This window comes from Dendropsophus ebraccatus, chromosome 3, assembly GCF_027789765.1.
Source record: "Dendropsophus ebraccatus isolate aDenEbr1 chromosome 3, aDenEbr1.pat, whole genome shotgun sequence".
Lineage (NCBI taxonomy): Eukaryota > Metazoa > Chordata > Amphibia > Anura > Hylidae > Dendropsophus > Dendropsophus ebraccatus.
The window spans coordinates 49,856,442-49,872,675 of NC_091456.1; the positions used below are offsets into that span (position 1 = coordinate 49,856,442).

Below are 16,234 nucleotides of genomic sequence, written 5' to 3' on the forward strand. Positions count from 1 at the left end.
CCTTTAATATAAGGTTTATCATTTAGCATTTCTTTGAAAGACACAATTTTTACTAAAATATATATCCTCAAAAAGTTGTCATCACTGCACATGAGCTCTATCTGTTCTTAAACTGAACTAAATGTGTCAAACAATTAAAAGGGTATTGCTATCTCACCATGTTTTCCCCTATCCATAGCATAATAGACAAAATGCCCTGCAATTCTTCAAAGGAGAAGTCCCAACAAAGTCCCAACGAAGGCCCAACAAAGGCAGGGGGGTGCAGGAAAATAATAAATAACCTAAACTAACTGGCCCTCGTGCCTCTCTTGTGGCTGTCAGTGGGGACTGGGAGTGGGTAATGTTTAGCTGTAAACCAGTACTTCACATACCCGGCTCTTCCAGCTGCTACGCCACAGCCCGGCTGAGTGATTGCCTGCTCAACCAGTAAGTGACTGAGGCGGTGTCTCGCCCCAGTCACTGATTGGCTGAAAGGGTAATCGCTCAGACAAGTATATAACATTGCACAAGGACAGGCACGTTTACTTTATTACTTTCCCCCACCCTCCCAGCTTTCTAACTTTTTCGAATTTGGTGGGACTTCTCCTTTAAGGGGTTAGCGAATGCTTCAATACGGGTTCAGTGGTCCCATGGAGAAAGAATTAAAGCAAATTTAAACTTTTTTTAAAGAAAAATATTTTATTGTGCCGTAAGTTTAAAAATTAGTTAAAAATGCATGTATAGTGCCCACTTTCTTACAATTTAGAATTCGGAAAGATTCGGAACACATCAACTGGTTTTAATGTGTTTAACACGCTTTTGTGCACCCTTTAAAAAAAAATAGAGCATCATAGAGAAATAAAAGCTCAGTTTTAATTTCACTTAGAGCAATTCATACATCTATGCAGCTAGCTTTTTCTGAGAGACGACCACAGCTGGTCTCCATGCAGCATTGTGAAAATAGCAAGCCTGTATCATTCTACAGGTGGTAAGCTGATTTAAACTTTAGTTTTTCCCCTTACACTTCATGTGAAGGTATATAGATATAGCTCAACAGACAGGTAAAATGTGTAATGGCCTGCAAAATGCACCGAAATTAAGTTGCAGTAGTGCAACAAGGACACTACAGAAAATAATGTTGTAATATAGTTGTAAGTGTTGTACTCTACAGCCCTTTGTTCATAAAACAGAATTGAGTGTAAGTACACATAGGAGAACAAATCTAGAGGAGGTCGTCAGAGTATGGACAGGTGGTGCACATGCGTGACCTGCACATAGTTTAGAGGGGGGACAAAGCAGCCTATTCTAGCAGTCGGCCTTCTCATGATCATACACTTATAAGTGTTCATGGTAAGACAATCCAAGTCAAGTTACAAACATTATGAGTCAAAACACACTTGCACACATCTAGACTTCCTTATGCAGTTTTCTTTTAAAACTGCCTTTCTCCAGCGTTTGACCAGATTAAAATCGTTCACAACTTAATACATATACACATGCGTGCATAAACAGTACACACAGTCCCCGTGATTCTATTGTAGGTAGAAAACTTGTGAGATATGTTGCATAGGTATACAATTTTCAGCCGATAAAATAAACTTGCATGGGAATAAAAAAAAAAAAAAAAAAAGAAGGTCTTTTAATTGAGATAATATTTGGAAAGCTTACACATTATAATTACATCCTTTATGTAACAGTACCAACCTGTTGTGTTAAGCACAGCTTTTGAGAAAAATCCTCTTCAGATTTCTGTAATTTTCCTCTTAGAGCACAATTTTCCAACTAAACATGGGAGAGGGACAATATATTACACAGTAATCTCTATGCAAACAATAAAAACACTTAGCTCAATACACAATATTCAAGTTTTTGTTAGGTAAATTAACTAACAGGGTTTGATTTCATTGACATGTAAATATAATATATGCCCCTTGCTACATGGAACTTAAGGAGTTTTAAATCAAATCAGTAAATCAATAATGAAATGCAAAAAAAAAAAAAAAGATACATGAGGGCTAATTTTTTACATCATGATCTGTAGTTTTTGACAGACCACATGTGCGAGGATGTGACTCTTTGATCAATTTTTAAAATTAAGGTAACCAAAAATAAGCAATATGTATGAAACAAAGACACACACACACACAAATATACATTACACACACATACATACATGTATGTGTTTTTAAAAAAAAAAAAATCTTTTTACACACTTTAAAGGGGTTATCCAGCGCTGCAAAAACATGGCCAATGTTCCCCTCTCTTGTCTCCAGTTTAGGTGTGTTTTGCAATTAACCTCTTAAGGACATATGCCGTACCAGTACGGCATATGTCCGCAAGAAGAGTTCAGAGAGGGGCCGCGCCGCGACCCCGCTCTAAACTGCCGCGATCCCGACTGCTATCTGCAGCACGGGACCGCGGCTATTAGCGGGAGTGGGCAGATTGCCGATCCTGCTAATTAGGACCGTTAGATGCAGCTGTCAAACATAACAGCTGCATCTGTCTTAAATGCAGCCCATCCCTGGTGTCTAGTGGCGGGATTCCCCCCCCCCCCACCCGATCGCAGAGGGGGGAGTGTCTTCATCTCACCGAGCTGGGCTCAGAGTCGGAATGGCGCTGATCCCAGCTTGGTATTCTATTGCAATGGTCTGCAGCAGACCAAAGCAAGAGAGCACCGATCTGGTGGATCAGTGCTGTGTAGAGATGAGCGAACCGGGTTCGGATTTGAGTCGATCCGAACCATCGGCATTTGATTAGCTGGGGCTGCTGAACTTGGATAAAGCTCTAAGGTTGTCTGGAAAACATGGATACAGCCAATGACTATATCCATGTTTTCCACAAAGCCTTAGGGCTTTATCCAGGTTCAGCAGCCACCGCTAATCAAATGCGGAAAGTTCAGGTTCGGATCGACTCGAGTATGCTCGAGGTTCGCTCATCTCTAGTGCTGTGTAATACAAGAACACTGATCTCTATAAAAAAAAAAAAACTCTAATAATAAAAGTCTGAATCACCCCCCCTTTTCCATTTTAAATTAAAAATAAATAAATAAACTAACATGTTTGGTATCGTCGCGTGCGCAATCGTGTGAACTATTAATTTATCACATTCCTGATCTCACACGGTAAACGGCGTAAGCGCAGAGACCCGCCAAAGTACAAAAATGGTTGCATCAAATCCAGAAAAATTGTAATAAAAAAACGATCAAATAGTCGCATATACGTGATCAAGGTATTGATAGAAAGAACACATCATGGCGCAAAAATTGACACCTCAATCAGCCCCATAGACCAAAGGATAAAAGCGTTAAAGGCATGGTAATAGAGCAATTTTAAGGAACGGGTTTTTTCTGTATAAGGTTTTATTTTCTTAAAAGCCATCAAATAATATAAAAGTTATGCAAGTGTCATATCGTTTTTATCTGACTTAAGGAACATATATAACATGTCAGTTTTTCCATAGGACGAATGGCGTAAAAACAAAACTCTACCAAAGAAAAATAATTTTTTTTTTTACAATTACCCAACGCATATAATTTTTTTTCTGGTTCCGCAGCATATTATTTGCAAAAATTAGGTCTGCCATTGTAAAGTACAATTAGTGACGCAGAAAATAAGGGCTCATGTGGGTTTGTAGGTGAAAAAATTCAAATGCTATGGCCTTTAAAACACAAGGACGAAAAAACGCAAATGCAAAAACGAAAATTGTCTCCGTCCTTAAGAGGTTAAGCTCCATTTACTTCAATGGAACTGAGTTTAAAACCCCACCCACTCAATCTGGAGACATGAGAGGGGGAAAAGTGGCCATGTTTTTGTAGCTCTGGATAACCTCTAAGTTAATCAGCAACAGAGCTATGGCTGCTGCCTGTACTAGGCCTCCGGCAACCATAGTAACTGATCAGCATGTTGCAACTGCATTGCAGAGATGCCATATGGGCCCTGGACATCTAGACAGTAAGCTATTTAAATGCCATGATCACAACGTTTATGGCAGTCATTTGCTAGGAGTGACGCTCCAACACTGTACAGACACGGCACAGAGCGTTAAAATGTATAAATAAATAAAAATTAGCCATAAGGCCCAAACTATCGGATTCCTTAAAGGATTAACTCCCATGTCTTTATAGTTGGTAAATCTCTCAAATGCCTTTGTAAGAGCAGATCAATATATGTAAACATGGTGAACCCTTTTTATTTTTGGTACAGGACCTATGAAGACAAACCATTCACTTTTAAACACAAAGTTACTGGTATCACTCACCTTTAAGCTCTTCATGCAGTCAGCAAGATATTTCTTTACATCACTGTCATTTCCCTCTAAAAGTTTCAATGAGAGGTGAACAAGGTGCTTAAATGGATTTGTTTCAATTATATTTAGGCTTGCAGACATACAGTCAAGTCCATTTGAAGATGTTAGGAGCTGAAGTAAAAACCTTAAGAAGAAAAAAAAAAAATTCTATAAATAATATATATATATATATATATATATATATATATATATATATATATATATATATACACACACACACAAAATAGAGATACAAATCATATTCATTCAACAGAGTGTGTGTCTGGTCAGAAATAATTTTCCTTGTATCAAAAACCTCTCGAAGCCTGTAAGAATCTTTTTTGTGACAAAAGCGGCATGTAGAGGCCATAATCCTTTTTCCCAGCCCAGCATGAATGTTTCATGGCAAGCAATCAATTTGTATATGCCTTCAAATAAACACCATGTCTAAACTTATATCACTCACAAGCACTCTGCTGCAACTGCTAAAGAAAAATCCATTAAACAAGAAAGGCAGTGAAAAAAGGGTACAAACAAACAAATAAACCCTACAAAGATTATATAGTTCCCCTTCCTGAAGAAGACATACGATCTGTATATTATCAGAGAGGTGCACATGGAGAGTGTCATTTCTTGTTTCTCATCAAACATCATAATTCCCGTCCAACCACATGCAGACGACTTTTTCCTAAGGTGTTAAACATTGGAAGTGTTATCTTTCAAGGAGTGATGACCCAGGGTAAAAACAAGTACGCTCGCAATCTTCCAGCAGATCGATACAATGAGCTAAACAACACAATAAAATCTTGTACTCTAGAGCAGTTTCTAAGCATCTTATTTTTCAAATAACAAATTTTGACAGCAATACTTCATCTGTAATCTAAACTTCATAATTCCCTTAAAAAATGGCCATTGTAGTGGACTGAACACTATCTTCCTGCTGGGCTCGGCCACACTAGCGTTTTTCTTTGTTTCTAACGGATCCGTCTATATTAATTAAACGGATGAGCATAAACTGATGAGCAGACTGATGCACACTGCAAAATGTTCATCTTTTTTTAATGGTCCGTTTGTATTTTGGCTTAAAAAAAAACTGACTTTCGTACATCAGTTTGCATCAGTCAGCATCCGTTTTTCTATCCGTTTATTTTTCTTCTTTGGTTTCTTGCTGCTTCTGCGCATGCTCAGTGCAAAAACGGATGAAAAAAATGGATGTGAACGGAAATACCTTCCGTTTTAGATCCGTCCTCATTGACTACAATGTTACGAAAAAAAACGGAAGTGCACTTTCCGTTCGTGATCAGTTTTTTTAAGCAGAAAGAAAAATACTGCAAACACTATTTTTTCTTCCGTTCAAAAAAACGGATCTTGAATGGATTGCATGCAAACGGAGCACAATTAGGGCGAATGGAGCACACTAAAATATCATGGGAATCTATGGGGATTTTAACGGATCCGACAGTTTCCGTTTTGCTTACTCTAAAACGGAAAAGGTAGACAGAATGGTGCCGGATGGTCAAACGCTAATGTGAACGTAGCCTAAGAAGCTTTTCAAAGTTTAATATTTTTGTATTCCTATACTGACTGGGGTCAAATATTGGCCTACATAAAAGGTATTCAAACTAGGACCTCCTTAACGTACACACATTGAACACCTGGCTTACCATACATCAGACCACTGCATACGATTCCTAAGCTTGCTAACGTTAACTCTATTAATAGAGTCTGCCTCCGCCAGACTGTACTATAAGGCTCTGTTCACACACTGTTGAAATTGAGTGGATGGACTTCATTTAATGGCAAATAATGGCCATTGTTTCGAAACAACCAGTGTTTTAAAATAACATTATTTGTCATTAAATGACAGCCAGCGACTCAATTTTATCAGTGTGTGAACAGAGCCTGTGTTTTCAATCCACTCCTGGTTTTGGTTGCAAAATACTGACCAAAATACTGAGCAAAAATACTGTGTGGGAACATAGCCTAATAGTGTTCACACAGATTTTTGGTTGCAATTGGTGAAAACAAAGCCAGGAATAGATTTTACCAGCGGAGAAATCTCAGTCTTTTCTTTATGACATGATCTTTATCAATAGTGTGTTCCTGACTTTGTCTTCAATAATTGCAATGGAAAATCTGTCTGTGTAAACACACCCTAATAGCATTTTATTAAAGGAGAACCCGTGCATCTCCCTCCCTGTGCGCTCATCTCCCAAAAATGAGCCCTCACACAGCCAAGTAGAAAGAAAAATAATAAAAGGGGTTCACAATAAGGCAATTTTAAGCCTTGTACAAACATCATAACCGTTCTTACTAATGTATATTGAGAAACCTTTTTCTTCCTCTGAAAATATTCTATAGTTCAGCACTCCTGTACTTCAAAAGGCAACGTGAGACACTAAAAATGCAGTACAATCTGCAGGCAGCAGGTTACAGAACAGGAGAAGCTGTAGAGACAGGTACTGTATATCATTTGGTGGGAAGAGTTAAAGAATGACTTTAATGACTTTAATTCATTCATAAACCTCTGTTCATTCTGGGCTAAGCAGTCAAGTGGGTTTAGCTAATCATTGATTGACAACTCTCTCCAAATGAGCACAACCACTCAGGATTACCCTCATGACTACTTAACCCAGAACAAGCAAAGATTTACATGAATAAATGACAAGTCATCCTGGTCATTTCCAACTAACCAAAATATTAGTCCGCCTCCTTTACAATTAAATGCTGCCGGCAGATTGGACAGCATATTTTATGAGGCAGGTTCCCTTTAGGTTTACACTGTTTATAGATTCAATAGGACCTGTGGCATGACATGCCTGTTTTGGTAAATACTTGTATGCTTACGAAATACAAAAACATTAAAATGTGAACTGTTCTTATAGTGCTCTGTTGTGCTGTTCTTCTGTTATAACTAAATAGCCAACAAGGTGTTAAAAGCTGGGAGGGGTGTCTATACATTGTCTGCTACTGAGATGTTTGAGTGGATAGTGTCAGACAGCATCAGCACTAGAAACTCATAACACCCAGTTTAGCAATACATTTATAGTGAAAACAACAAAAGAAAAGCACAATACAGAGCTATACAAAAAGGTGACCCAGAATTGTTATTTTATGGGGAATACAAGGCATGTCAGGAGAGGCCACAGTTTCCCTTTAATGTAAATATGTAGTGATGCATCACTGGGCTCCCATACCCCGGACGGATGTCGTATTCTCCCAGCTTCAGGGTACATCACAACTCAGCTGACACATCACAAATGATTGGGATTTAGTAGTCTCAGCCAATCAATTACTGCAGCCCCCCCCCCCCCCCCGGGTCACTGACTGGCTGCACAGGGCATCCATCAGCCAGGTTTTGACATAGCTACAGGGGAGCTAGGGAGACTGGGAAGTCCATGAGCAGGACCCAGTACAGCGCGAGCACCATGTCGGGTAAACTGCCCACAGCAACCAATGACAGCTCAGCTTTCAGCACTGGTAAAATGAAAGTTGGGCTGTGATTGGTTTCTATAGGCCACTTACACCAGTTTGATAACTCTGGGCCATTGAGCCGTTGACACATGTGGATATTAAAGAATAAATGTGTCACATACCTAGGGACAGTCTTGTCTTGTTGAAATATACACTGCTCCAGAAGTTCTATGAATCTCTGAGGGAATGCAGAATATTCCACTAGTAAACCTTGCTGGCTTTTGAGACTATATTGCAAGAGAAAGAAAAATTAATACACCGACATACAAGACACTTAAAGAAGCACTCAGCCAGGCAATAGGTAATTCTCTCCATTATGTGCATAAGCCCAGTAGTCCTCATTCATGAGAAGCAGAAAACTCCACCCACCAGCTGCTGATTGGCAGTTATCTATCCATGCTGTATAGAGGCAGTCAACTGTCAATCAGCAGCTGGAGGGGCAGGGGTAGGGGTGTGGCAAGAATTCTATTCTCCTGCATATTAGGAGAACAACTGAACAGAATGATTGAAATGCTGAACAGATTGGTGTATTATTTCCCTTACTAGTTTATGCTGTCATCATTTAAAGCAGTATAAACCTAGTGACAGATTACCTTTAAATAAAGGTAAGGGACTAAGTATAGAGGCAGGAAGGCTGAACGATCATCAATTCTATTATAATTGTGTGACAGGAGCTGTATAACTGTGAGGGGAGTTTGCAGCTTGCATGGAACAGTCCATGCACCCTGATTATATAGTATGTTCTGGGAATTGAGAATACAGAAAAATGTGTATTTTCTGTGGGGGAGGGGGTCACCATGAACTCAACATGACCCAACAGAAGGAATTTTCAGATAGAAAGGAACAACTAAATGAGGTAATACTATATATATATATATATATATATATATATATATATATATATATATATATATATATATATATATATAAATAAATAAATAAATAAATAAATAATCTCTATCAACTAGCTACATAATGACTAAAACACAATAATATTGCTGGAGTGTTAAAGGGTAGTCTCATAACAATCACCAAAACGATCTGCCCGTTGAACATAGTAGGGCTACCTGCTTATTTCGTCCCCGGCTTGTAACTGAAGGCACATTTTGTATATCGCTTAGAACCATTATTCAGAATGTTAAAACCTCTTTCAACCAGCTGGACATCAATGAACTGCACCGCATACATAATTGATCAAGTACACGCACAAACTAAATACTCATTTAAACGTATCTTCAAGGTTACCTTAGAAAATCTTCTTCCCCTAGAGTGAGATTGTATAGAAAAAATGGATCTGTATCATCCGAAAGACGAACAATTAGGTCCTAGCAGGAAATAATAATGGAGGGAAAAGGAAAAGTTACAAATCTCATCCATGAATCTAAATAATAATAAAGACAGATGGGGAAACAAATTATATTTCACACAGAGATTAACTTTCGACCTACTGATCAAAGACAAAGGTTTTTCTTGTTTGTTTGTTCAAAGACAGTTATCTAATATTTTTCATATATTCGACAAACGAAGCAATTGTACAGACTATTTGCTATAATCTCATTTATGAGCTCCTACAACAAAGGCCCCTAAGTTACCCACCTAGGAAATCATAGGCTAATTGATGTTTATTTGCTATAAGATTGACACAAACATCACCAAAAAGACTGTCCAGTACCTTAGGCACAATAGACTAGACATAATTGTAAGGTTGCTATTGGGCAAGTTTTAATTATGAATCAGTTGACTATTGCAATATTTAGAACAAAGCTGTCAGTTGCACACATACAGGGATGTTGCCCCCATCACTTTTTTCTTCTGTTTTTGCATATCTGTCACACAAACTCACATAGCTGCCTAGCTGAAAAAAATACAAGAATATATCAAGTTCAACCTATGGTATTGTTCCAGAGGGACAAGCCATCTTCCCATTTTTTGTGCTCTAACTGTACGCATGCCCCTGCATCTCCTAATCTGTTTCCCGGTCTGTGATCAAATACTAACTTGAGTGTGGGTCAATCAGCAATCTTCATCTAGAGTCTACCTTAGGTAGACACTAGCAGCAGAGTGCCAATATCACTGATGGCACAGCATTGACCAGTATAAGGCTATGTTCACACAACGTGAGACACTGGCCATTCCGTGATCAAGTGACTGCAGTACCAGCTGGATGATCTTTACTGACACTAAATTCCGATGCGGACGCATCAGTGTCTACCCACAGCCGAATTCCTCGCTGCAGACAATATCGCAGGCTTATTTTTCACACTGGCTCAGCAGCTTCTCCCTAATGTCTTCTGGGGCGACTTTTGAGGGAATAAGGAAACATATAAAGCACCTTCTCCTGTGTGTGCAGTGGATGCAGCCAGTCTCCAGCCTCCATGTCCTGAACAACTCAGAACTAGACTAGATTGAGCAGGTGATCTTTTCCGGCTGACAGTCTTCTATGTTTCTAACTAAATATTCACCATACTTCCATACTTAAAGAAACACTGCTAACAATGCCAGATCCCTGTGAAATAGAGGTCAGCCATAGTAATATACAGGGGGCCACACATAGTGATATAGAAGGTAACTGTGGGGGCACGCAATAGCACGCACGCGCGCGCACACACACACACACACACACACACACACACACACACACACACACACACACAGCCTGCTGTAGTCATAGCACACACACAGCCTACTGCAGCCATAGCACGCACACAGCCTACTGCAGCCATAGCACGCACATACACACACACACACAGACACACACAGCCAGGGCCGGTTTTAAACTAAATTTTGCCCTGAGCAAAGTTGAAGGTGGGGCCCCAAATGCTTAAAATATTTTAGAAACAATTAAAGGTCCCCATACACTTTTGGCAGCAGTACCCGCTGCTCGTGGCGGGTTTGGGTATTACACGACCAGATACTCTGGATAAGTTAGCGCCAATCTAGCCAATGTTGCTTACAGAACCTATTAAACAGCTCGATTATGTCTGTGCATTCATATAGTAAATAATAAAGCTATTACTTACCTCATCACGTTCCTCAGTGTCCTTAGGCCTTGTCTTTGCGACACTCTGGTCACCGCAGCTGCAGTTCTCACTTCTGGTCTGAAGTAACAGGCCAATCACTGGCCGAGGCAGGACACCACTGGGCCAGTGATGGGCTGAGGGCCTGTATACTTCAGTGATGGGACCAGAAGTTAGAGCTGCGCTGACCAGGGAATCCCAGAGACAAGGCCTGGGGACACTGGGAATATAAGGTAGGGTAAGTAATAGCTTTATTATTTTATAGACACGATCATCAGCCATTGGCCGCTCTACCTGTACGATGATTTTTAAACTTGTCAAAAGACAACGATCATCCGATCGGCTCTTCAGCTGATCATTCTCCTTATTACAATATCAGCCTGATTCAGACAAGTATTGGTCCATGTAGTAGGGCCCTTAGTCGCAGTCAGTAAGTTCAGAAGGTTACATGCCAGGACTGCTGCTAGTGTCGTAAAAGACTCACACACAAAAACTATTTATATGCATTATATATATATATATATATATATATATATATATATATATATATATATATATATATATATATATATATAGTCATCAGGACCAAATATAACCTCCATACTGTTACTGAAGAAAACGCACACATGTAAAGACCAATAATAGTCACCACTGCATGACCACCGCATAATGACCGGAAAACGGACTCTATACAGACTAATATTACTGCTATAAAGTGACCACAGCATAATGACCGTATATACACATTATATACAGACCAATGTTACCGCCATAGAGTGACCCCCACATAAGGCCTCTATATACACACTGCCATATAATTACTCTATGTACACATTATATACAGACCAATATTACCGCCATAGTGTGACCACCGCATAAGGACTGAATACCACCTTATTTTTCTGGAACAAAACAACGTATTGCCTTAGTGATATCATATGCTATACATGGGAGCTGCAGCTAATCACTGGTCTCAGTAGTCACGTGCAGCATACAGTATATATGTCTGATGAGGCCAGAGAATGGCTGCAGCTCCTGTGCACAGTGTATAGCAACTGCATCCTAAAACTTCTGCCACTGCTGAACCAGCAGTGGCAAAATATATATATATATATACACACACACATATATACATATGTATATGTATATTATAATATATATTATATATATATTCTTTCTTTCATGTTTATGGACAATAGCTACTTTGTTCTTACTGGAGTAATGCACCACCTATAGCGACTGTTATTCACAGAGCATTTTTGTGACATATGGGGCTAATTCATGAATTGTATAGTGCAGACCCCTATATCTATTATAGACTGACACACACATTATATATACAACATCCAGTCCATACACTATACACACACTACATTCATGCATGATACACCTACATTCATACACACACACTAACTACATATACAGTATACTTACCAACATCAACAGCATGCAGGGAGTAGTGGTGCACATGTTCCTTGTAGCAGGCTAGGATTCTCACACATCAGCCTGCAGACTTCTCCCCCATCGCCCCGACACCAGTCTCACCAGGACGATTATGGAGGTCACGTGGTACGGGAGGAAGGGGGAGGGAGCACACACCAGAGCTCAGCGTCTTGCAGCCTCTGTATGACCCCTGATAGCAGCAATTAGCTGTAGCCAGGGATCACTGCCAGAGGCTGCAGGACGCTGTCTGTGCGCTCCTGCCTCTAATACTCACTGTAACAGGGTGGGGGGCCCCTGGGGGATGGGGGCCCTGGGCAATTGCCCTGTTTGCGCCCCCCCCCCCCCCAACGCCAGCCCTGCACACAGCTGCAGCCATAGAACACTGAAGAAACACACACAATCTTCTCCCAGAGAGAAAACACCACACTGACGACAGAGGTTACTACTACACTACTTATGTCTTCTCCTCCTCCTCTATATTACACAGGATAGCTTCATATTACACTGCTGCTCATATACAGTCATCCAGCATCTAGGAAGAGAACAGCACAGATCTCCCCCCCACACAATGGACTCTTTCAGCTCAGAAACAGACTACCAAATAGTGACCGAACACTTTTCCATTACCCCCTTATGTAATAGGGCCAGTGTCCTATTAGAATGTTGCTCATAATGTATATTCATGAGCAAAACTTGTAAAATTCATATCAAAATTCAATTCTACATTTTTTAAAGATTTTTTTAAAGCTGGAGTCGGAACATTTTTTTTCCGACTCCAGCCAAAACTAGCTCCGACTCCGACTCTACAGCCCTGCTTTGCAAACAACGTTGTTTACCTACAATGGCCGTCATCACTAGGGTTAAACAAATTTGCAGTAGAAGCAAAGCGCTTCACTACTACTGTAAATTCGCCCACTCCTAGTTATTACAATGATGGCCGCTGATTATTTAAGTTAAGGTGGTTATTTTGAAATAACCGCTCAACGACGCATGACAAGTATACAAAATAATACTTGCAACTAAATGTTGACCTACCTTTTTATACACAGGTTTTGAAAATGAATGTGTTTCGACAGTCAGTCTGACAGTGGATCGCCTAATGGAAAACAAAATTTGGAAAATAGATAACTATGTATGCTGTAGCATTAACAATACATTTCACTGGAAATAAAGGTCCTGGACCAAAGCCAGTGAGTTTATGTACATAGATAGAGATAACATTTTTTCTTTGCATCCATCACATCAGCAATAATTTGAGAAAAGGCCCTTTTCTGTTCCAGTCCCTGTGGGCAAAGCAAGGACCACAGGGCATAGTTTGAACAGTTTTGTGTGAAGGAACAATAATCTCAACAGAGCTCTGACCTCGACCACAACTGAAGATGTTTTGAATAAAACAAAATGCCAAAAATGTAAGTAATCCATTCTCATCTAACATTCTGGTTATCCAGAAAGCGGAAAAAGTCCAACCTCTGCTCTCCAGTGCTCCATTCCCTCCATCTGCCCATCCATTCAACTTCCGTAGATGAGAGGGAGGGTGGGAGCATGCTTTGGACGCACACAATGTCCAATTGCTGACATCAGTGACATTTAGAGGCTATTGGCCATTACGTGCAGCTAGCCCTCGCCCCCTCCTTGTCAGCAGAATTTATGAGCACACACACAGAGAAAGTGGAGCGCTGGAGAACAGAAAAGGTGGGGCCTTACCTTCTCTTTGGATAACCATTTTCAACCTGATTTACTGAAACACACAGAAGATCTACTACAGTAAAACTATACTGTATAAAGCTTACATTAAATATGCTAGTGTAGGAACATCAAAACACATTAACAGAGTTTTCAAAGTGTCCTCATGTCTAACGACGCCCGAGAACCATAAGAAATGGCACCGAGTCCCCAATAACGAAACAAGGCTCACTGGGTTCTCACTGATGCATATTTCCCCGTTGCAACTCGACAACAGGAAATGGCATTCCAACTAGTTCAATTCCCATTAAAAATATAGATCTCTACTTAAAAATTAAAAAGGAAATATGGAGATCAACTATAAGCACATATTTACTAACTTCTAAAATGGGCACTATAAAACAAACAAACAAACAAACAAAAAAAAAACGTCCTAACGTCAAAATGTTTGCACCTGCATCGACCTGCTGGAACTAGAAGAGACAAGTGCTCACCAAGAATGTTCTCTGTCTGCTATATTATATTTATACACACACACAATACATCAGTTAATCGTCTGTTTAGCAGGGCTGTGGAGTCGGTAAGCCACACCTCCGACTCAGACTCCTGAATTTTATCAGGACCAACTCCGACTCCGAAGTCTCACACTGGTTCAGCAGCTTCTCCCTTCTCCTTAATGTCCTACATGATCCTGGAGCAACTTCTGAGGGAATAAGGAAACATATAAAGCAGCTTCTCCTGTGTGTGCAGTGGATGCAGCCAGTCTTCAGCCTCCATGTCCTGAACTACTCACAACTAGACTAGATGAAGCAGGTGGTCTTTTCCTGCTGACAATCTTCTATGCTTCTAACTAAATATTCACCATACACACAAACACTGCTAACAATGCCAGATACCTGTAATATAGATGTCAGCCATAGTGATATAGAGAGGGGTCACACAGTGATAGAGAGGGGTCACACAGTGATATAGAAGGTCACTGTGGGGGCACGCAATAGCACGCACACACAGCCTGCTGCAGCCATAGCGCACAAACACACACACAGCTTGCTGCAGCCATAGCACACACCACACACAGCCTGCTGCAGCCATAGCACACACACAGCTTGCTGCAGCCATAGCGCACACCAAACACATACACACACACAGCCTGCTGCGGCCATAGCACACACACGCACAGCCTGCTGCAGCCATAGTGTGCACACATACACACACACAGCTTGCTGCAGCCAAAGCACACATACACTCAGCCTGCTGCAGCCATAGCGCGCACACACATACAAACAGCTGCAGCCATTGAACACTGAAGAAAAACACACAATATTCTCCCAGAGAGAAAACACCACACTGAGGACAGAGGTTATAGCTACACTACTTATGTCTTCTTCTCCTTCCCCTTTATATTACACAGGATATCTTCATACTACACTGCTGCTCATATACAGCCATCCAGCATCCAGAAAGAGAACAGCACAGATCTCCACCCCCCATCCCCCAATAGACTCTTCCAGCTCAGAAACAAACTGCCAAATAGTGATCAACAACTTTTCCATGACCACCTTTATGTAATAGGGCCAGTGTCCTATATATTCATGAGCAAAACTTGTAAAATTCATATTAAAATTCAATTCTACATTTTTTAAAGATTTTTTTAAAGCTGGAGTCGGTACATCTTTTTCCAACTCCGACACCAGCCAAAGCTAGCTCAGACTCCAACTGTGACTCCAGCCAAAACGAGCTCCAACTCAGACTCCGACTCCACAGCCCTGCTGTTCAGTGCCCACACTACAGTAAGAATGGAGTAGGAAGTAGTTGGCTCGATCCCTGTATCTGCTGTAGGAGCCATAGTACAGCTTTGCTTCCTATACACTTTGGTAGAAGTGGAAGCTGTAGTACACCTGTGCAGCTACTACACAGGGAACTGAGACAACTGCTTCCGACTTCATTGTTACTGTAGTGCAGGCACCGAATAGATGATCAGCAGGGGAGCCAGGTGTCGTCACGCAGTTGATAACCTATCCGGCTATTGATCACCTATCCGGAAGATTTCAATTATTTTAACCCCCTTTAATTATCTTGTACTGAGCAGCGACAGCATTTTAGTAATTTATTATAATTTAAATCTAGACATAGGCTATTTTCCCAAAACGTTTCTTTTCTAGTCTGTTTATAATCTTTATAAAATGACGTCCATCATTTCGAGTCCATCACACTGATTGGCTGAATGGGGCATCAGGGAGCCAAAGCAGCAAACAGGAGAGTAGCAGGTAATGTATTATCTGGGCAGGGCCAGGTTAAAGGGGTAGTGCGGCATTTAACTTTTATTCACTAAATAACAAACATTACAAAGTTAT

The 16,234-nt window shown here is 40.5% G+C and overlaps 1 protein-coding gene across 3 annotated transcripts in view; it reads right to left on the reverse strand.

The window, feature by feature from the left end:
• The window catches only part of LOC138785605 (spindle assembly abnormal protein 6 homolog), a 65,399-nt gene that overhangs the window by 24,793 nt on the left and 24,372 nt on the right, over nucleotides 1–16,234 (reverse strand). For all 3 annotated transcript variants that reach the window (XM_069961710.1, XM_069961711.1, XM_069961712.1), the window contains exons 2-6: nucleotides 13,233–13,293; nucleotides 8,983–9,062; nucleotides 7,860–7,964; nucleotides 4,237–4,408; nucleotides 1,684–1,761 (exon numbers count right to left, since the gene is read on the reverse strand). In XM_069961710.1, coding sequence (XP_069817811.1) covers nucleotides 1,684–1,761; nucleotides 4,237–4,408; nucleotides 7,860–7,964; nucleotides 8,983–9,062; nucleotides 13,233–13,293 — 496 coding nt within the window. The remainder of the gene's footprint in view (nucleotides 1–1,683; nucleotides 1,762–4,236; nucleotides 4,409–7,859; nucleotides 7,965–8,982; nucleotides 9,063–13,232; nucleotides 13,294–16,234) is intronic.